This window comes from Panthera onca, chromosome C2, assembly GCF_046562875.1.
Source record: "Panthera onca isolate mPanOnc1 chromosome C2, mPanOnc1 haplotype 2, whole genome shotgun sequence".
In the NCBI taxonomy this organism is placed as follows: Eukaryota; Metazoa; Chordata; class Mammalia; order Carnivora; family Felidae; genus Panthera; species Panthera onca.
Window position 1 is genome coordinate 126,812,964 of NC_138347.1, and position 22,887 is coordinate 126,835,850.

Consider the following 22,887-nt stretch of genomic DNA (forward strand, 5'->3'; position numbering starts at 1 on the left):
ATCTTATTGATGTTACATCAAAGGCAGCACTACTTATCTCTCTAATTCTGATGAGTTATTTTCAGTGGTGAATAGGTGTATTGGAGATATGTTTTGCTTATGTGATCTGGATCCTAAAATTTTTGAAGTTCAAACCAGCTAAAATTTTAACCACTTTCTTCACATTCTACTTACTGATTTCTATTTTGATTTATTATCTACATATATCTCTTCTTATAATTTTTACTTTATCAAGTGGGGAAGATAATAGAGATACTATAATGATGGAATATATTATTAGATAATGCTTTATTGCAATAAAAATATATCATGTATTCAAACAAAAATGTAGTAAAAGGCCTATCCAAAATGAAATTATTCTATAGTTATGATTCTTAACCAGTTTTATCTTCCTAAATTCTGTTATTTGTCTCTGAAAATAGGGACAGATATTTCATAGAACAAGAATTCAGTGCCAATAGAAAATGAAAATGTGCCTATGTCCATTAGTATTTAGAGAAATGTAAGTTAATACTACATTAAGATAGTACTCTTGGTACTATCTACCATAAAGTTAAACATGCACACACTATATAATCCAGCAATCCTATTCGTACAACAGTGGCCCTCAAGGTATAGTTTGGAGAACCCTGTTAGTTTCCAGGACAGGTCTTTGAGATCAAACTATTTTTATGATAAGAGGAAGATATTATTTGCTTTTATAATCTCACAAATGTACATTGAAGTATTGGTGTCATGTCAAAGAATATCCACATTTATCTATAAAGACTACTAAAATGTAATTCTTTTTCCAGCAATCTGTGACACTGGAATTTCTTCACATACTTCAATCAAAACAGCATATTTTAATAAAATGCAGAAGCAGATTTGAAACCCTGTTTTCTATTGAGCTGGACATTAAAGAGATTTGCAAAACTGTGAAACAGTGCCATTCTTCCCACTAAATGATTTTCATTTTAGAAAATTTAGTGCTTTTTCAGAAATATGTATTCTTTATTATATAATTTGTTCATTTTAATTTTTTTAAGTTTACTTATTTATTTTGAGAGCAAGAGAGACAGAGAGCACATAAGTGGGGGAGGGGCAGAGGGAAGGAGAGACCAAATGCCAAGCAGACTGCATGCCATCAGTGCAGAGCCCAACATGGACTTGAACTCACAGACTGTGGGATCATGACCTGAGCCGGTAACAAGAGTCAGACATAACAAACTGGGACACCCAGGCACCTCTATTAATTTTTAAATGAATTAATATGTATTTGAAACATTACTTATAATTTCTAATATGATAAATCTGTTATATAATTCACATAAACAAAAGCAATTTAGGTTTCTTTGAAAGGAATTTTTTAGTAATTTTTAAGAGTGTAGAAAGGTCCTGAGAACTAAAAACTTCAAGAACCTCTTAGCTAGACAAATGCATATATGGGTACCAGGAGACATAGAATAAGAATGTTCATAGCAGCATTATTCATGATGGCCTCAAACTATAAGCACTGTAAAAGCTCAGCAACAATGGAATGAATGAATAAATAGGATATTCTAAATATAGTATAAAGAAATAATGAACTATAGCTATATGCAGCAATGTGTATGAATCCTAACTGTAAATGTTAAAATGAAAGAAATCAGAATCAAAGTAATACATATTACATGATTCCATTTATATAATATTCACAACTAGACATAATAAACTCAGTATTTAGAGATGGAGACTTAGGTAGATAAAATGTACTGACTGCCTGATAAGTCAAAATGACTATTAGCCTTCCTTAGAGGGAAGAAAAATATTGGGAGAAATTGCTGACAATGTTCTGTTTCTTGATCTGGGTGGTGGTTACATAGATAACTTTCTTTATATTAAGTTATTAAATGTTTTATGTACATTTCTGTATAAGTGTTCTATTTCATAGTAAAAATGCTTTAAAACAAAAGTAATCATTATAAAATTTGGATAAAACTTATTTCTTCAGTCTCCCTTTAAAAATCTGTGCAAACTATTCATAACAGTAGATTTTTGTTTAAAACATAGTGTTATTTGGGTCCATATTTATCAAGACATGTTATATCTTTATTCTCTAGATTGATATGTTGGTCTTTTTTTTAACCAAATATTATTTTACACATTCCATTAATTCTACAAAAATTTGGACTTGAAACCTTATTATAAGAAAAAAACTATGATAAACATTGTTAATACTGTACAAACATAAATTATGTCTCATTTGTTTGAATTTTTTTATTTGATACAGATAGTCGTACAGGCACTGCAGTGTTCCCATTACTCGATTCTTTGGCAGTTGGTGAAAATTACTGATGGTTCTCCTTCCAAAGTAAGTAAGAGTTTCTGAAGGCAGAAGGGTTATTACTAAAACAAAATAACCTTGTTTAAATCATTATTTAATAATTTATTGTTACCAGTTGTAATAAATTATAATTTTTAATAAAATATATAATTATTGTTATCAATTTTGCTTTATCCTATGAGTAAGTATATTTTACCTCTTTGGAAGATAACCAGTTCTTCAATAGATGCAGAGTTGTATAGATACACCAAGTTAAAAGTCTTATAAGGAATAATTGTAGTGGAAACCACAAGAGCTCTGATAAATGGCATGCTATTTAAAAGAAAAATATTGAAGGTAATACTGTGTAGCTCTTAGTTATTGAATTATGGCACCTTGGGGCCCAAACTAAACAACATTCTTGTTAAAAACAAATTGTTAGATAAATTTTTTAAAATTTTAATCTATGCATGGCCATTCGAAATAAAGGAAGTACAAATCAGAGATTAAAATGAAACTAGGATCTAAGAGAATCAAATCAGAGCCTAAAGCCTAGTTAACCTTGAGGATATTGTCTAATCTAGACAAATCCCAAGGCCCTTCCAAGGTGGAATATCTAATGGGTAGCACATCTCCCTGATAAACTTGGGATCCTAAAGAGCTACTTCCCACACAAGGATAAATTAGAAATAAGCCCACACCAGCTCCATTCATGGGGGGATGTAAGGAAAATAGCCTGTCTTAAAATTTGTCATTGATTAAATGGGAGAAAATACGTCTTTCATGAAAGTTGATAACCATGAGCGAGTTTTCATATAGGTTCCCACCCTAAATTCATACTACTTCAGTGCTCCATTAAAAAAAATTTTTTAAAGCAAATTAAGATTTTGATTTAAAATATTTGTGGTAGTGATATCTTCAAGCACCTAATAGAATCAAATGTAATTCCTTTTTGAAGGAATTTGTCTCTAAGAGGCAAAGAAAATTTAAAGAAAAATGAGCTTATAGTAAAGACTACTCAACTAAAAAGAAAATGAGAAACCATGAACAGAACCATGAACAGAACCATGAAGAGAATCAGACCAAAAAAATACTATTTATATATTAGAACTGTCTGATACAAATATAAATATATTTCAGTTGTCTCATGAAATGAGAAAGGCTTGAACATAGGTGTAAAAACAAATACTTGATAAAGAACCAAATAAAAATATTATGTTTACATATCCTCCTCTTAATAAAACAGGTGCTATTCAACCAGTAAAGAAGGCTAATAATACATCATAGAACCAACAACTTGATATGGAGCATTCTTTTCTTTCCTGTTAATAATTTGAGGATTTTTCTGCCTTTAGAAAATACTTGGGGTTTTATTTATTTTCAGTTAGAACAACAGTAATATATTGGTTAGCTGCCTCATTTTTCTATTTTATTGACAATGTTAGTCTTAAAAAGCAAAAATCAGAGTTAACCTTTTGTTAGTAACAAAAGTCATTTAAAGGTGTATTACATTTTCATGTCTTTGAAATGTTCTTTAATATGGCAAAATTAAAGGAGCTTGAATATATGTAAGTTAAAATTTGATAGCAAGAGTGTGTATATTACACACAATTACTTAATTTTTACTTTGATTTTTCCATCTGATTTTGGCATTCAGTTTTTTTCCACTTAGATTATTTAGGTTATCTGAGCTCTTTATAATTTGGCTGGATATTGATACTTGTATTTAAGTAAATTGGAATATATACTTGTTAAAAATTTAGCATAATTAATGGTTAATTCCTCTATTAAGTTTAATTTCAATTTTGTTCTTTTATAACTATATTCCATAATTGGAGTGAGACTTATTCTTGAACCCACTTCTTTGAATGTTTTCTGTTTTTTTAAATCCTGTTACGGTAGAATTATTTTGAGATTCCTTACCTTTCTGTTTAATTTCTCACACATTCTTCTAATAAAAGATATCTTCATTTTTTGTCATTAGTCATAATACAGATTTTGTAGTTGTCATTGCCACAGTGGCAATGCAGCTTTTGTGGTCAACACTGATTTTCTTTATGCTAGAAAGAATGCTGCAGGATCTTTTAGGTGCTTTATTATTCAGTTGATTTCTGTTTATAGTCTTGTGTGCATTCATATCATATATGAAATTCTCCTTACTTTAAGTGTCTCTCTCACATTATTTCTTCTCATTTTGAAGTTGTTGGTTTTTTTTTAACCAAAGTGTATTCAGTAATTAATCGTTGTGTGTTGTTTATATCTATAATTTAAAAGTAATTCTCTAAGTGATAATCTTGAAAAGCGTGAATCTTCAAAACACAAACTTTAAAAGTCTCTCATTGCTAAGATTTCTCCTTATAAAACAGTTGTATTGATTTTTATGCATAGTAATAACTAGTTCATGAATTGCCAAACTTTCTAATCCGCTGTATGATGTAGAATATCTTTGAAACTTTAAGATCTTTGAAACTTTAAAAACGTAAGCTTTGTATGCATTTAATATATATTATTACTATCGCATTTGTTATCAGCTTCCTAACTGTAGTTCCAGCCACATCATTAGCTTGTTGTATAAATAACCTTGAGGCAAATCACTTGGATAATTTTAAAACCAGTAATTTATGTCATAGCATTTTATCTATTGTGAATTGCGTTCCAGATATTAACAACTAAAATAATCACGTACGTGTGTCAGGTTACTTATTTATAAAATTGAAAGTTATATTGGGCCAATTTTTTCTAGCTCTAAAATTCTTCAATCTGCTAAGGTTAATAACTTCCTTAACTGCAGATGTCTGGGTAGATATGTAAGAATCTCAACAGTGATTGGCTCTAGGAAATAGAAATTCTTTGGGGGCAGGCATAAGGAGATAAATTTACTTTTTGCTTTATACCTTTTGATACTGTTTGAGGGATTGTTTTTATTGATGATATCTAACAGTGATAATTTTATCACAACAACTTTCAAAAACTACTAGTACAAAAACATCTTGATTCTCCATCCGAATCTTACGTTTTGACTTATCATATATAACTCACAGAGTTGTTAAACTTGGATGAATACTAGAAAAATGCCTAATGTGTCCTGTATCTTATTTGTTGTAGCAACATTATTCTATTGTTTATAAATGTGATATTAAAGCTATAAGGAAGTTTGGAAGTGATTTGATGGAACCTGTTGTAGATAAGGCCTAGAAGAGGACATTGCTGTTAATATTTGTTGATGTTTTACATCAAGTGATTTTGTAAATCGCTTGAATTAAATGCTTTAATTATGTCTTCCTAATAATTCTAAAGTGGATGTTATGATAACCCCATTGTACTGGTAAGGAACCTGATACTTAGAAACATTGGGACTTGACTAAGATCGGAAAGTTAGAGCACAATTCTTTTGAATCTCAATCGAGTAGTTCTTCTGTTAGCACTTTTTAAATTCTTCCGTTATTAAGATTTTAATACAACTAGTTCTAGAGAGTTTTGTTGTTGTCGTTGTTATTGTTAAACAAGTTTTCTAAGGACACTTTGGTTGACTACTTGCTGAACACAAGCTAACAATGTGTGTTAATCAGTTGGATACTGAAGTTATGTTATATAGCCACTTTTCATCATTCTGTATCCCTGAAGAGGATACATTTAAATGAGAAGTGACTGTGATTTTAAATGCCTCAGTTTGTAATGCCCAGTGGGTTACAGTTTAAGTATACAGTTATGAGGTCAACTTGTTTTTGATTAATAAATTGTTTATTAGTGTTTGGTGTATAATATAAAGCAGAAAGGTTTTCATAAATTTGGCCTCTATTATTGGAGTACTTGTTCATTGTAAAAAATATATAAATAAAATTTCTGAATCTTACCACCTATGGATAACCACTGTTGATATTTTGGTGTATTTTCCTTCAATACTTTTTCTAACATATTTCAGTCTTATTGAAATCATAATGTGTTTGCAGTTTCCAAAATTTTGTGTCTCCTCTACAGTCAACATTTCCTTCAGTTATTAAGTGTTTATAGATAATATATTTAATGTATGCACGATAGTCCATTGTATAGCTCTTCCATGATTTATTTCACCACTCTTATCTCTTGGATATTTAGGTTGTTTAAGCATGTTAAGAAATAAAATTAATGCCATGATGGACATTCTGGTACAAAAGTTTGTTCTGTGTTTTACATTGTTTCATCCTGTATTGTATTCTTAGAAATGGAACTGCTGGGTCAAAGATGGTACATACTTTTAAGGCTTGATTTATATTGCCAAATTGCCTTTCAGAGAGTACTTTCTAAAATTTATTTTTCTTTTCTGTTGTCATGAACATGGTCATTCAGAAATTTATGAATGGTAGTTATATTTGAAGTTTAAATTCAACACAACAGTGAACACTTTTATAAAATAAAGTATGTGAGAAGACTATATCAAGAACAGGATTAGATCTTTATTTGAACTGGAAGTGCATTGGGTTTCACCAATGGGTATTTCCTCTGTTCCCCTAATTTCCAGAGTTGAAGCTCTTTGGCAGTCACACAGGTCATGCTCAGTATACTTTGCTCCGGTGCCCCCTAGTGCTGGTCCTGTAGAAGCAGCCTTCAGTTTCTCTTCTCTAACAGAAAACATCCTTCTTCCTTCAGCTCCTTCTGGACATATACAAAGACATTTAAAGAGCCAGGTAAATAAGAGTTAGGGCTAATATAATGCCCCTATTGCCTTTTTTGGCCTGGGGATCTAGAATTTATCCTAAGTATTTTTTTCCCTCCTGGGAGGAGCTGTCCTACTCTCTCTAATCTTAAATTTGTAGCTCTCTCCCTTACCCTGCATGTTCCTAAGACAGTGGTAGACAGGGCCTGGGGCAGACATCCCTGCCTTTTGGACCCTGGCCCTATTCCCTAATCTTTTAAGTTAAAGAAAATCAGCTTCCCTTAGGTAACTGTAAGTCACATTATTTTTGAGGTATTTAGCTGCAAAATTTATTCCTCCATTACCTTCTTGACTGAAGAGTCTCCTCTGCAGAGTCCAACTTGTTTACCTCCAAACAGAGGTAAGGGAAGGGAAGAGTTAGGGTGAAGGTGGGACCTGAAGATGGCCAAGCTCAGTGAGGAGACATGTTTAACCTTGCTATTCTTTATACAAACATACATTTTTAGAAATGTACTAGAAATAGTCTTAAAATGTGTAAAAATCTACAGGCGGCTTTCTACACCTCTTTCTTTTCCCTTCCTAGTCCTTTAAAATAACAAAAATAAGAGAGCTTACTTGGGACCTTGCTCCAGATTCCTAGAATCATAAAATACCTCTCCATCTGCAGAGTTAACTGCTTTGTATGGGGAAGGAATGGGGCCAAGAATGGGAAGTAATAGTTGTCTCTCTAGGAACAAATTTTTAGTAGCATATAACCATTTTACTTCATTCTTTTCTTCTTAAATCTTTAACCCTTACCTTTTATTTCATGAGAATTCCATCCTCAGTAAGTATCTAGTTAATTTAAAGCCTTTCCTTTTGATTGTTCCAAGACTTCATAGTCATTCTTTGATAGTTGTGTTTCTATTAATATTAAGTCCTATCTCAGGTGCCTCATGGCTGGTCTAGGAAAGTTAGGGGAAAAGGATCCAGATCTTGTTTAATACCCTTTTCTTGTTCAGCTCTCAGAATGTTCTCTGAAGGAAAAATAAAAAGTCTGGAATACTGAAGTAGATGACTGTTTATACCAGATTCCAAACTTCTCCAAAATGTTATATAACATTCTAAAAATCTCTGAAATCAGAAGTAAATATGTTCAACTTAGAAAAGAACTTACAAGCCATGATTCTAACATTCCATTAAGAATTACATGCTGTTTGCAACCCTATTCCTCCTGGGCCTCCAGTTTTGAACATTGCTGTCTGGTGGGGAAAGACCATGTAAGTCTTCCTCAAGCTTTACTAGCTTGTCCAGTCAGGTGCTGTTTCTACTTACACGGGGACAGTGGTCTTTAAAGCACCTAATTTATAAACACTGAAACTCCTTAACATATATAATGCCTTTCATATAAGTAGTAAGCCAGGACTGAGAAGATCTGTTCTAAGTAACAGTTATTATAATGTAAAAGTATGTTTTAATGGAGCTTATTTGAGGTCTAAAGCAGTTTTAAGAATGTTTAAATAAAACATAACATTTCCCACTTTCTTGTACAGAGATTGGAGATTTGCCTCACCAGAATAAGTGATAAAAGAAGTTTACTTTCCTCTGTCCATTTAGAATAGAAAGGAAATGTGTGTTTTATATTCTACTTAATATCCTCTGATATCATAATGCCTTTTCCTTCCTACAATAGGTTTTTTGTTTTTCAAATGTTTTTTCCAGCAGCCATTCTAAAATTTCTAGGTATTTGTTATATGATTTCTTGTCACATACCCAATTCATATATATATAAGAAGCTCCTACTTTGTAAATAAGGTATATTTCCAGAATTTTTTGTGTCGGAGCATTATCTTTGGAGTTAAATGTAAGTTTGAATTTTGGTGCCATTTTTTACCTCCTGTGGCAAAGATAAGCAAGTTACTTCACCTTTGAACCTGAGTTTCCTAATGGGTATGTGATCGATCACTGTTGGATATGGTTGTTGGGAAGATTGAATTGAAAAAAGTGTTTCAGCAAACAATAACTTTGTTTTGATGGCATTAAACTGAGTCCTTGTCTATGCTTTCCTAGTCTCCCCTTTCACAACCAAGAATGGGTGCTAAATGAACTATTATCTGAGGCTGTGGAAGTGGGTAAACATGCTCAGTAGCTAGTGTAGAGAAAGAACATGGTAGTTGTTTGTTCTCCATCTGTATCTTGGAATGATTTGGGAATTCAGGTCTCTCACTTTGGTCCTAACAGTCGCTACTTTTCCCCTGCCCCTCTGATTCCTCCTTTAGCTTCCTTCATCTTGGTACACTATAGGAAGGAAGTCAGAAGATGTTTTGGAACTACAGTAGGCAGTTTAAGGGTACCTGCATCATAAATGGATTAATCTGAGGCAATGGCAAGAGTCAGCAGGTGGGGATTCAAATTACCAAGAACAGCAACAACACTGAAAACTAGGTATTACATTTGGGGGTTAAATATTCAGTAGTTAATTTACTGTGTATTCACAGAAGGGGCACACCCTGTCCCCATCCCCCAAAAGAGAAGCTAGTAGCAGCTGTTCATACAAAAAAGCGGTTTTAAAGGGTTTTTAAACATGGGGTTGAAACATACGAAAGCAGTTTTAAACATAGTGTGTACCCCACTACAGTGGTGACACTTTTTACTATGTCTCTTGCTCACTGATATATCCCAAGTGAATGAATATAGTTTCATTTGTTTTTATCATATTTAATGTGAATAATCACTTATTGGGCTGAAAAATAATGAGCCTCACTATGTGTTAGTAAGGGTGCTAAATACAGGTAAACATAACACAGTTTATACTTCAAAGAGCTTTATAGCCCAGTACAGACAGGACATACTACAGGCCATGGGCCAAATGTGGCCTGTCCCCTGTTTTTATAATAAAGTTTTAATAGAACACAGCATGCTCAATAATTTATGTGCTATATAGGGCTGCTTTTATATTAAGTGTCAGAGTTAAGTGGTTGGAACAGACACTGTATGGCTGATGGAGCCTAAAATATTACTATCTGACCCTTTACACAAAAAGTTTGCCAATCCCTGGCTGCGTAAGGTAACCCCATGGTCTTGTTTGTCAATAACCCTATTTGTCTTTTCTGGGTAACTAGTCTTGTGCCCCTTTTTTGTCATGAACACTGATCACCAAATTCTTTACAGGCTTTATTTTCATGTCCTGACATCTTTGACCTGGTCTTGGTCCTTATTTTACAACTTTTCTGTTCTATTTATGCCCATTCTAAAAATGTGTATTTGGCAGGTAATACTGAATGAATTTTATGGATGTACTACTTTTTCTGTGGCTTCAGTTTCTGGCTGTGGTTATCTTAAGGGTATTTCACAGCTGTAGATAAAAGGACAACTAAATTTAGTCTTTCTCTCGACATGTAAAGTTGTGATACATAATAAAAAGGAATCACAAAAATGAAGAAAGCTAAAGGAGAAGTCAGAGTTATAGGGGGAAAATAGTGACTGTTAGGACCAAAGGGACAAACTTAACTTCCCACATTATTCCAAAATGCAGATGAAGGACAAAATCTACCATGCTGCATGTCAGATCTACAGTAGCTACATATTCGTGTGTGTAGGAACTAAACTCTGACCTTTCTCCACTGACTATAATCATGTTGAGATACTTGGTTCTTAAGGCACAGTCTACATTTAAGATCTGTTTTTCTTCTCAAGATGTTAGAGTAAGTCAACTTTGAGCCTTTGTGCCTTTGAGAAAACTTCTTTCTAATATGGCTTATATGATAAATTCACCATCTTAATTATGCCAGCCTTGTTCAAAATTTTTCATTGCTGAGATTTTGCCGACCAGGGTGTAAAACATCTTAATTCCTTGAAATTTTGGTTTCAGTACTACCAGGAAGAAAAAACCAAAAAATGAAAAACTTCAGCCAGGCTAGTTAAGCAGCTTACAAAATGGATATGAAAGAATCTAGCCCCAAGATATAACTTAAGACTCAGTATAATCTTATCACCTGACCCATTTGAATTCCTTTCCATAGCTACTTTAGGGAAAAGTGTTCATGATGCCAAGCTGCTTTCTGAAAATAAGAGACAATACTGTTTCATTTAGGAAAAAGTGTTTGAAAAAAAGTACCATATACTTAGTTTATATATAGCTTATCCTGGACTAAGTGGCAGATTACTCTTCTGTTCACTGTGTTTAGTTCTCACCTCTGTAATTCAGGTACTCTGGCTAGAAAGGGAATTTATAAGTAAAGTACCATCCTATTAAAAGTTGTAGAGGTACTCCCTAAATATTCTAGTTTCTTAAAATTGCAGTCTGGATAATCAGCATATCTTGTTCTTGGGTTATTATTTTTCAGAGTCCATCAGGTTGACTGGCTGTTTTGTTTATATGTAAATATACTTGAGTAATTTGAGTTTCAAATATCTTACCTCCATAATGCCTGTTTCCTCAACATAGTAATTTTCTCAATTTATAGAAAAAAGTCATTATAGCAAAATGGTTAAGAGCACAGACTAGAGGCACACTGCTTTGGTCTTTGGGCCTGCATTTAACATCTTTGTGCCTGTTTCTTCATATATAAAATGGGAGTGATAATAATATCAGTACCCATCACAGTTATGAGGATTAGTTAAATTTAATTCATGAAAAGCTAAGATTAGTGCCTGGTACACAGTAAGTGCCAGTAAATGTTAATTTTATTATTATTGAATTCTAGCCCAGAAAAATACCACATACAAAATGCTCTTGTTTATTCAGTGTAAGTTAAACATATTTAATTTTTTTCACAATGACTTTACAACTATTACAACAGGAGAGAAAGTATTTCATTCCAGAATATGTGGAATGTAATAAGTTTTCTCAAATTTTAAAATAGCCAGTGGCTTATATTTAAATTTTTTAAGTTTATTTATTTTGAGAGAGAGAGAGAGAGTGCGCCAGGGAGGGGCAGAAAGTGGGGGAGGGACGGCTGTGGGGAAGAGAATCCCAAGCAGCTTCTGCACTGTCAGCAAGAGCCCAACATGGGGCTCGAATTCACGAACTGTAAGATCAGGGCCTGAGCTGAAACCAAGAGTCGGATACTGAAACCAACTGAGCCACCCAGGTGCCCCTCAGTGGTTTATATTTTAAAGGAGTTCAAGTAAATTACTAATTTTTGTGCTTTTAAAACTAAGCTCTTATTATTGGCCCTATTTAGAATCTTTTTATGTTTTTATTTTTTCTTATCCTTATTCTTGTTTTTTAAGAGACATTAAGAATAAAGCCCATTCTGTGAAATTTACCTTAATACTTGAGCTTTAAGCTGGCAAACCCTGAACCTCTTTTAAAGTTTTGATTGAACATCCTGAAAATTTCTCAAGATATTTATTACCACATATCCCAGAAGTGGTTGCCTGCCTTAACTTAGCACAATCACAGCCTTGGGAATCATCATTCCAACTATTTTAATCAAATGAAATATTGTAAAGTGAATAAAAGCACTGTATTCTGAAATCTACAAGAACCTAACGTCTCTTCCCAGCTGTTTAAAGGGCTTTACCATATAAGATTTAGTTAAAATATATAGTATCTCTGCCCATTTACCTAAAACTATTAGTTTTATATTTCTCTTAATGGAATCGAACTGACTATAATTAAATTAATTTTCTTGAGCACTCAGATAATATTTAAGTTGCATCCAAATCTAGTGCAAACTTTACTGCTAAAGGCCTTTAGCTTCTATTTTCTTGGTTGCTTCCCATTTCCAGTTTCTTCTTAAAATACTTCTACTGATTAGTCATTGGTAGGCTGCTTACTTAGTTGTGATGTTAAATTTATAATTCTTCAAAAGAATTGGCAAGTTACCATTTTACATAAGACACATCTGCTTTATGATCGACCTTTAAAGGAATATTTGGCTTCAACTCCAAAGATAGCTGATTCCCTAGACTGCTTCTTTGCACACTGAGAAATTTAAGGAAATAAAGGAGCATTAATACCTCCTAGCACCATTTTTTCAAACTCTGTTTAGAGTTTGATAAAATGAAGATATTACACATTGACCCTAGGATTGTGATATCATCTGTATTACGTATACTTGCATTTCATTCAGTAAGTATTTATTAAACACCTGCCGTGTGCCAAGCACTATTCTAGGTACTAGCAATGGAACAGTGAACAGTCATTCTTTGAATACTGGGAGGTTTATTACCACTTAGCACCTGTCTTGTTCTCATTTGAGTGCCTATTAGTGAATTCAGCAGAATCACAGAGTACCATAGAATCTCATAGTTCAGCTGTCTTGTTTATAGATTTTTAAACTCTGTAATTCTGAGACATAAAATAATTGACTAAGATCATAGAGCTAGTCAGTAGCATGGCTTGCTTTTTTTCTTTCAGTTATTTATTCAGCAAAGAGTTGCCTTCTTTTTCTTCCATTCAAGAAAATGGAAGATTTCCACTGCAGTCTGACTTCAGCCCTTTTAATTCCATTAAAAGTTTTCTCCCCAAGATCACTCACAACCTCATCATTGTTTTATGGGATACTTTCTAATCCTTAGCTTGTCTTTTCTGTTATGGCATTTGTCACTATTAAATTACTATCTCCATTTTTTAATGTTTTTTTTTTTTTTTCCTTAAAAACATTTTCTGGGGCACCTGGATGGCTCAGTTGGTTAAACATCCAACTGTTGATTTCAGCTCAGGACATGAGCTGATAGTTTGTGAGATTGAGCCCCACATCTAGCTCTGTGCTGACAGCATGGAGCCTGCTTGGATTATCTCTCTTCCTCTCTCTCTCCGCCTCTCCCATCCACTCACATGTGTGCATACCCTTTCTCTCAAACATTTAGGTGCAGCTGAGGGGCTCAGTTGGTTAAGCCTCTGTTGATTTTGGTTCAGGTCATGATCTCATGGTTTGTGAATTCGATCCTTGGAGTCAAGTTGAGATTCTCTCTCTCTGCTCCTCCCCTGCTCTTGGTTTCTCTCTTAATAAGTAAACTTTAATAAGTAAATAAACATTAGAAAACCATTTTTTAATGTTTTCTTTCCAGAATATGCTATATTCTTCTGGTTTTTATTCCTACTCATACCATTTCTTAGATTTCTTCATATGCTCTTCTTTCTTATCCATCTGTTAAATGTTGGTGTTCCCCAAGATACTTTTGTCCACCTTCTCTACATATTCTCCTTGAGTGATCTCATCTTCTTCCATCATGTCTGTTGCCGTTTAAATGCCGAGGACTGCCAAATCTTTATTCTTAAATTCTTTCCCATGGCCTTTGAACTCCTATATTCAATGGCCTACTAAACATCAGTAGGATATTTTTCAGGAATCTCAGATCATCATCTCTAAAATTGAACTATTATGTTAGCATTTTTGTGAACTATTACATTAACTATTTCAGTGATAAACACCATAATCCACCTAATAGGTGACTACCTGGAAATTTAGGACTCATCAACAGCCCCATTCTGATTAGTTCCTAAATTCTATGCTGCTGCTTTATAATTTCTCTTCAGTCTATTCACATCTTCACTGCCAACATTTTATTTTCAGACCCTCATTCTAAATTATTCCTATGGCCTTTGTTAATATGTAAGGGAACCAGAGAAGAATGATTAAGAGCATGGACTACTTTAGAGTCACAAGAGTAAGATAATCCTACATTTGGATCCTTACCCTATCACTTAGAATCCATGGGTGTTCTGAAGTTGTTTCCTCATGGGTATAAAAGGAATATTAACACTTACTTCATATGGTGATTGTGAGATTTAAATTTATGGCCAGTAGAACACAGTACTTAGCACATAATTAGCACTCAGCAGAACATTGTATTTCTTATTAACTAACCTCCCTATTCCATATCATTCTCCATTCTGCTTATAATATTATTCTTTAAAACAAAATTGTAGCACTCTCATAATAAAGATTCTTCTACAGTAGTTCGTTATTGCTAGTAGATGATTTAACATGGAATTTTAAATGATCTCCTGTTTAAATGGAAATGAATCCTGTTTTCCTCTTCAGCTTTCTCTCTTGCCACTCACCTCCCTATTTGTGTCCCAGCCACAATAAATTAACAGCCTCTCACAAGCATGTTCAGGCTTTTGAACATTTTGTGCCCTCTGGGATACCTTTTTCTATATAGCTGGATAATTTTTAGTTGTTCAGAGCTCAGCTTACATGTTACCTTCTTTGGGAGCCCTTCTGTGACTACTTTTGACTCTGGATTAGGCTTTCCAACATAGTATTTCTTACATTCTGTTGCAGCTGACTGTTCTCTTGTCTGTTTCCCCTAATGTATAATGAATCTTTGAAGTTAGAGAAGGTCAAAGAATGTTGAGTTTTGGTTATTGGGTGTTCATCTGCAGGAACATGAAAAGTTTTTAAGACAGCATTTTTTTTTTTTTTTTTTACTATTCTGCACAAAATGACCTTATTCCTTCTTCCAAATACTACACTCATGATAGCAAAAGGAAATGTGTATAATTTTTTAAGTATCTTTATTTGGGATGTGAAGATCCCCAAAAGGAATTAGTACTGTCATCTACACAAAGAGTAGCTTTAAGAACTTTAGTAACAGAATACTTTTTAGAAGTGATTTCTACATCAGCCTAATTTAATTACTCTTCATTACTACTTTAAATATCGATGTAATACTGAATTATCTCATGTGTCTTCCTCATTAGTGAGAATATGAGCTCTGATATCAGACAATCCTGGCTTCAAACTCTTGCTAATAATGACTACTACTAATCAATATAAATGTTAGATTATGTAACACTAAGCCCTCAAACCAGTGCCTGACACATTTAGGTGCTTGATAAATTTAAATTTCCTTTTATATTTTTTAAATGTTTCACATTGAATATTATATGGCCATCTAATTAAATCCTGTTCACTCATTCAATTTTATTTTTTTTTTTTTTTTTTTTAATTTTTTTTTTTTATTTATTTTTGGGACAGAGAGAGACAGAGCATGAACGGGGGAGGGGCAGAGAGAGAGAGGGAGACACAGAATCGGAAACAGGCTCCAGGCTCCGAGCCATCAGCCCAGCGCCTGACGCGGGGCTCAGAGCCTGACGCGGGGCTCGAACTCACGGACCGTGAGATCGTGACCTGGCTGAAGTCGGACGCTTAACCGACTGCGCCACCCAGGCGCCCCTCAATTTTAAATTAAAGCCCATCCTTTTATAAAAGTCCCTCCAGCTCAGCTCTCTCTGCTACAGTTAGAGGTAGTACAAAAAAAAAAAAAAAAAAAAAAAAATTGAACATTTAATTACTCTGTGATTAACCTAATTCCCTGCTAGGATGTTAACCCCTTGAGGGCAAGGACACTGTTTTAAAATTATTTTTTCTCAAAAAACATTTAGTTTTCTTCCCTTGACATTTTGCAGAGTGCTGAGAATATGGGGGAAATTAAGTGCACATTTGTTGCTTAATGATTTTTTTTTCAGTGTGCTGCTCTGCCCCCTCACCTTACTACCAACTAGTATGTATTTTGGAATGTCTAACAATTTTAATATTAACCCAAGTAAACCATATTTATAAAGGAAAACATGTTGGAGGAAATCATACTGAGCATTCCATAGCTAAATAGAATTGAGTGTTTGGGATTATGCCCCTTCCATTAGGATAACTAGGAAATAACTATATGATTTGGTTCCCAACAATAAATTTGGTTTTATGAATTTCCTTAACAGTAAGTCAATTGGCTACTTCCATTTATTATTTCTTACGGATCAGGTTTATAGGATATTGTAATTCATGTTTGCAAATTTGAATGTGTCTTACAGGAGGATTTGTTGGTATTGAGGAAAACAGTGAAATCCTTTTTGGCTGTTTGCCAACAGTGCCTATCTAATGTTAATACTCCAGTGAAGGAACAGGTAAGAAATTATCAGTTAAGAGCTCTCAATAAAAATAACTAAATTCATTGAAGAACAGTAAGAAGATGTAAATTTTTTATGACCATTCTTAACGTACAGATCTATCCCTAACATTTATGGAACCTGGGACAAAAGTATGGATGTCTGAATATTTAACTTAACAAAGCAAGCTAACAGATTTGTTTTATGTCTTTTTATCTAGACAAATACACTATCATAATGACCTGGTTCCATAATTCCTGATTCCTGGGACTTCTATCCCAAAACTGGGAGGGTTGAAGCTGGCCTGTGGTCCACCCTCCTCTGACCTTACCCTCTTCTCATCACACCAGGAAGAACTTCTCACACATGCATGTTAACACTTCAGCCCATAAATCCAAACTGTCAACATTATCCCCTCAAACAGCCACCCTGAGACCTGGAGTACACACACAAATGATATAGTCTCCCCAGAGAAGAGGGCTGTGCAGGCTTTGATAGCAGAATCAGGTCTCTTAGGGCAAGGAATCCCTGAGTCCCTGTACTTGGATAGTAGGAGTGCAGGTGGATATATCCCACTGGTTTAGCAGACTCCTCAATCCTTGGGAAGGGCAGCACAGCCCAAAGAGGGTCAAAGCAGAGCCCGAGGCAGTACTGTTTCCATGAAGCGATTTTTAAAAACTGTTTAATTATACTATTCTTCTGGTAAGTACTTTTATATACTGTTTTATATAAAAACTTCTATATACTGTTTTATATAAAAGAGAATACTTTTTTCCATATTGTTCTTTTCATCGTAATGTTGGACTAGAAAATGTCTAGTTAATTAGAATACTGTAGTACTCACATTTTGCTATCCCTTCTAAGTAGGTTATCACATCTATTAGTTATCTATTAAGTTATCAGCATCTAACTTAAATGGGAACAGAGATGGTCTTCTCTAAACCTTATTCTCTAAACCTGCTGAACCCCATCAGTGAGTGCTGTCTAAAACTACCAAGCTTAGGACATTTAAACCAAAAATTCATTGTTTGTGCATCATCACTGGTGATGTCCAAAACTGTGGCCTGTCTCTCCCTCTGCCTCTCCCTCTGCCTCTGCCCCTGCCCTCTGCCCTCTCCCTTGCCCTCACCCTCTCCCTCTCCCTCTCCCTCTCCATCCCCCTCTCCATCCCCCTGGATTCTCCCTCTCCCTCTCTCTTTCTCTCTCTATATATATCCATCCCCCTGGATTCTCTTCATGCTCCCCTTTTCAAGTGGCTCTTTCTGAATATCTTTAGACATTTAGTAGTTCATGGTGGTGTAGTCAGAGCATGAACTGCCATGATTCTTGCTGGAGGTAGACAGCCAAGTATGCACTCATCTCCAAATACATACCAAAATTGTGTTTTCCCATAGAAATCAATATTTAGAACAGGGTAAGTGAATTGTTTTGAGTTACCAGAGCCCTCAATTATCCTACAACAAAATCATTCAGTTACAGTAAACTGATAACACAGACTCATTTCATACCATCCATTAAATAGGGCAAATTTGACAACATTATCATACTGTTTCTTAGGAAATATATTGAAAATTCCCTTATGTGATTAAACTTGTGGCAAGTTGGGGCGCCTGGGTGGCTCAGTCGGTTAAGCTGCTGACTTCAGCTCAGGTCATGATCTCGCGGTCCGTGAGTTCAAGCCCCGCGTCGGGCTCTGTGCTGACTGCTCAGAGCCTGGAGCATGTTTCAGATTCTGTGCCTCCCTCACTCTGACCCTCCCCTGTTCATGCTCTGTCTCTCCCTGTCTCAAAAATAAATAAAACGTTAAAAAAAAAATTTTAAACTTGTGGCAAGCTTTCATATAGTGATTTTTATGTGAATGGTCTTAAATTCAATTTTAAACCTACTGAAAGATTTTTTTTTTTTTTTTAAGTTTATTTTTGAGAGAGAGAGAAAGAGCACAAGCTGAGGAGGGGCAGAGAGAGAGGGAGACACAGAATGTGAAGCAGGCTCCAGGCTCTGAGCTGTCAGCAGAGCCTGATGCAGGGCTCAGACCCATGAACCATGAGATCATGACCTGAGCTGAAGTCAGACACTTAACCAACTGAGCCACCCAGGCGCCCCCACGTTAGATTTTTTTAAAGCAGAATCCTTAAATAGTAGCTTTAAGATTTAGAGTACTGCATTGTAATTTGTTGAATAATACAGTTTGTCTTAAGATTTATGCTTATTATTTGATTAAGAAGTATATGATTGATTTCTGTCCTCTGTCATAATTTATTCTGTTCATTTTGTATTTCCACAATTAGCTTTAAGTCATTTTTCTTAACTTCAAGTCAAAATCTCTTAACTGTTTTGAATTAATACAGCCATGTAAAAGAAATAGATTATGTTTAGGGAGGAAAAGTCTTAAATGGGACTAGTATTTAATGAGAAAAAGTATATTCAATAAGTTTGGAAATTAAAACTAAATACTCAGTTTCTGTTATGGTATTGTTAATGAAGTGCATTTAATTTAGTATGTTTTCATTAACATTGATCTCTAGTTATAGTTATATTTATATATTACATTACTGATGAATTAATTCCCTTTGCATTCTAGGCATTCATGTTACTCTGTGATCTTCTGATGATATTTAGCCACCAATTAATGACAGGTGGCAGGGAAGGCCTCCAGCCTTTGGTGTTTAATCCAGATACTGGACTCCAGTCTGAACTCCTCAGTTTTGTGATGGATCATGTTTTCATTGACCAAGACGAAGAGAACCAGAGCATGGGTATTTGTAGTTATTATCTCATCAATATAATATTGATTTTTTTTTTTTTTTTTTTTTTTACCTATCACAAAAGATACTAGGAAAAAAATTCAAATTCAGTCCTAAAAAGTACTAGCATTTCTCTCTTTTAAAAAAGAGTTAATGCATTCATGTGGTTCAGGAACCAACAAGAATAAAAATGTATACAGTGAAAGTCTCCCTTCTTTAGAATAGTACCCCAGAGGTCTTTCCCTGTCACTACATACAGAGCTTCTTTTTTCTTTTTCCAACAGCTATAGCATAATTATTCTTTATAGCATAATTTATGTCATATGTCTCCTATTGATTGATGTTAGGCTACTTTCCAATCTTTTTTTTCTAATGTTTATTCATTTTTTGAGAGGGAGAGAGTGTGCATGAGCGTGTGAGCGGAGGAGGGGCAGAGAGAGGGAGACAATCTGAAGCAGGCTCCAGGCTCTGAACTGTCAGCACAGAGCCCAACATGGGGCTCAAAGTCACTAACTGCGAGATCATGACCTGAGCTAAAGTTGGACACTTAACAGACTGAGCTGCCCAGGCACCCCTAGTTTTCAGTCTTCTGCTTATTATAAATTATACTACGGTAAATGTGTACATTTGTCATTTCCCACATGTGCAAAATGTATATATAGGATAGATATGTTCCTAATTGAACTATGTCCAGGTTCACAATTTCTCTAAAGGAAAGCATCCAAGTTCCTTTCTATTCCTGAGAATCACCATATATTTCTTAACAAAATGTAACTGTAAGGTATTAAGTGCTAAAAGACTGTTATCAAACCTTACCAGTCAGAATTATGCTGAACCTGCATAATGATAACATAGCATAATTAGGCTGACTATAAATAAATGTTATATAGGATATTTGTGAAATAGATTATTTCAGCTGTTTAAGATCTGTAGTATATCTAATCTGCAGATCTGTCTGGTGCTATTAGAGTGTTCTTTACTTAACAGAACATTTTAGAAAATACTCAATTGTGAAACAAAATCTCTAGAGTCCATTTTAATCACAGGAGATAAAATTTACCTACTACTTGTCTTAAGCAAAAAGATTTCCAACTTCTCGAAGCTTTGGTGCTTCACAGCAGGAGTAATTAATGGAAAGGGAAGAGAAAAGTTGAGTAAGTTCTTTTCTGAATATATACATGTGAAGAAGGAAAGAAAGAACACTCTCCAAGTATGGGCAGGCCAAGACATGGGAGCGTCAGTACAGAGCCTAAAACAAACATTAACATGTGAACATCTGGAGCCTTATGAAGAAATTTTTTCTGGGATCAAAGATAGACAAGCCAGTGGGACCTGAGAATTAAAAAACTGAGGAAGAAACACTTCTCATTTGGAAAGTATTTGATAGTAAGCTTTGTTTTAAAAAATGTATATATGCATAAATGTTTTGCAAAATGTATAACGTAACCATGTTTAGGACAAGCACTGAAAACTAACACCTCCATATATTTCCATTACTCCCCGCATATTTCTTTCTAAAAGAAAACTTTTTCTCTATGTCTTAAACATTTCCAGAAATTTCTTCTCTGTTAAAATATAGCTAATTGCATGTAGAGAATATTGAAATGAGAAGAGATAGCATCAAGATTGACAGACAACAGTATTATAGGATAAAAATATCAGAAAAAGAATTTATATATGATTTGCTTATCTTACGCAATCTTTGTTGTGACAGTCTCTTGGAAGTAGGAACCTTGGTACCTACTAAATGTATAATCAGTGTAACTAAATATACCACCCTAAAATAATCACAATTTTTATCTTATCTAAAACTGAATGGTACTACTTGTAAAGTTATAAGCCAGTGTTTGATTATACAGATTGTCTATTTTGTTTTACCTTGTATAAAGGGCCAAAGTTCATAACGAATTTATTTTCTGTGGTTAGAGGGTGATGAAGAAGATGAAGCTAATAAAATTGAGGCCTTACATAAAAGAAGGAATCTACTTGCTGCCTTCAGCAAACTTATCATTTATGATATTGTTGACATGCATGCAGCTGCAGACATCTTTAAACACTACATGAAGGTATAGTTTCATATCCTTATTTTTCTCCTTCCATCTCAGTGGCAGAGAAATTTGCAATTAAAATGAAAAGATGAGAACAGAAGCTAAAATTCACAGCTTTTACCTATGTATTGTTGATGATTTTCTGATATATTTAAAGTTTCTCTCTTTTATAGAAATATAAGCTTTTTGTCAATCTGTTCCATTATATCAACCCCATAATGTGGGAGATCTTCACATTTATTGGAAGAACACCTTTTTGTTTCCATGAAGCTTTATAGACTCTCTTGATAACATGGAAGAAACCTAATCTGTCTTCCTTATGACATCTCTTCAAGACATTTTTATAAGTATGCCTACTATATACCATGCTGCCTGCCAGGCACTGAAGTTATAAAGATTTTTTTTAATTCCATTCTAAAGTAGTCTAAAGGCAAAAAGACTGTCAACAATTAGACAATTGCATTATATAGTATAACCAAGGTATGTATAGGGGTTCCTGGAAATATATAAAACAGACAATATATGTTTCTTTATATATTCTAAAGAAATATAAGGGTTAATGGAAATTGCTTAGAGGTGACTTCGGAACTAAGTCTAAGACACTAAGCATAAATTAGTAAGCAAAGAAGTAGTGGGAGGACTTGTGGGCAGATTGAACTTCATGTACAGACAAAGGAATGTGAATTCTTTGTGGGAAATGCAAGTAATTTGATGTGACAACAAAGATTGCTTACGAAAGTGGAGCAAGAGATAAGATTTAAAGAAGGTGTCATTAGTGACTATATGCTGTGTGAGAAGCTTGAATTTTTTTCCTCAGGGTGGTAAGGAAACGCTGAAGGGTTTTAAACCATTCTTCATATGATAGGATTTTGGTAGGTACTCACCTTCCTGGCTATTTGCTTTCCTTAAGCTCCATTTTGTTCCCGACCCTCTAAAAAAGCATTGCTCAGAAATCTTTATGACAGGCAGACTTCTCAGTTTATGTGTTTTTACCTTGTTCTCCTGACGCAGATAGTGTTTTGTTTTGCGCATGTTCAGAATATTGTGTGTGCCATTGATCCACTTGCATCTTTATCCATGTTTAGTTATGTATGGTCCAGTTCTAGGTAGGATAAATAGTAATTAATTCATCATATTTTGCTGAACAACTGCAGTGTGACCAACACTGTGTTGATAGCCAGAGATTTAAATAAAACATGATTTCTGCACTAAGGAGCTTACAGGTTAATAGGGAAACTGAAATACAAGCATAATATAATGTAACATGGTAATAATGAGTGGCTGCCTTTGTTCTGTGCAATTTATATATGAGATACTATTCTGAGGCTCTTTCATTATGTTTGTTGTTTACAGTAATC

The 22,887-nt window shown here is 34.2% G+C and overlaps 1 protein-coding gene across 3 annotated transcripts in view; it reads left to right on the forward strand.

The window, feature by feature from the left end:
* The window catches only part of STAG1 (STAG1 cohesin complex component), a 401,929-nt gene that overhangs the window by 346,758 nt on the left and 32,284 nt on the right, over positions 1-22,887 (forward strand). For all 3 annotated transcript variants that reach the window (XM_060638731.3, XM_078432318.2, XM_060638735.3), the window contains 4 exons: positions 2,252-2,332; positions 16,663-16,755; positions 19,319-19,493; positions 21,408-21,547. In XM_060638731.3, coding sequence (XP_060494714.1) covers positions 2,252-2,332; positions 16,663-16,755; positions 19,319-19,493; positions 21,408-21,547 — 489 coding nt within the window. The remainder of the gene's footprint in view (positions 1-2,251; positions 2,333-16,662; positions 16,756-19,318; positions 19,494-21,407; positions 21,548-22,887) is intronic.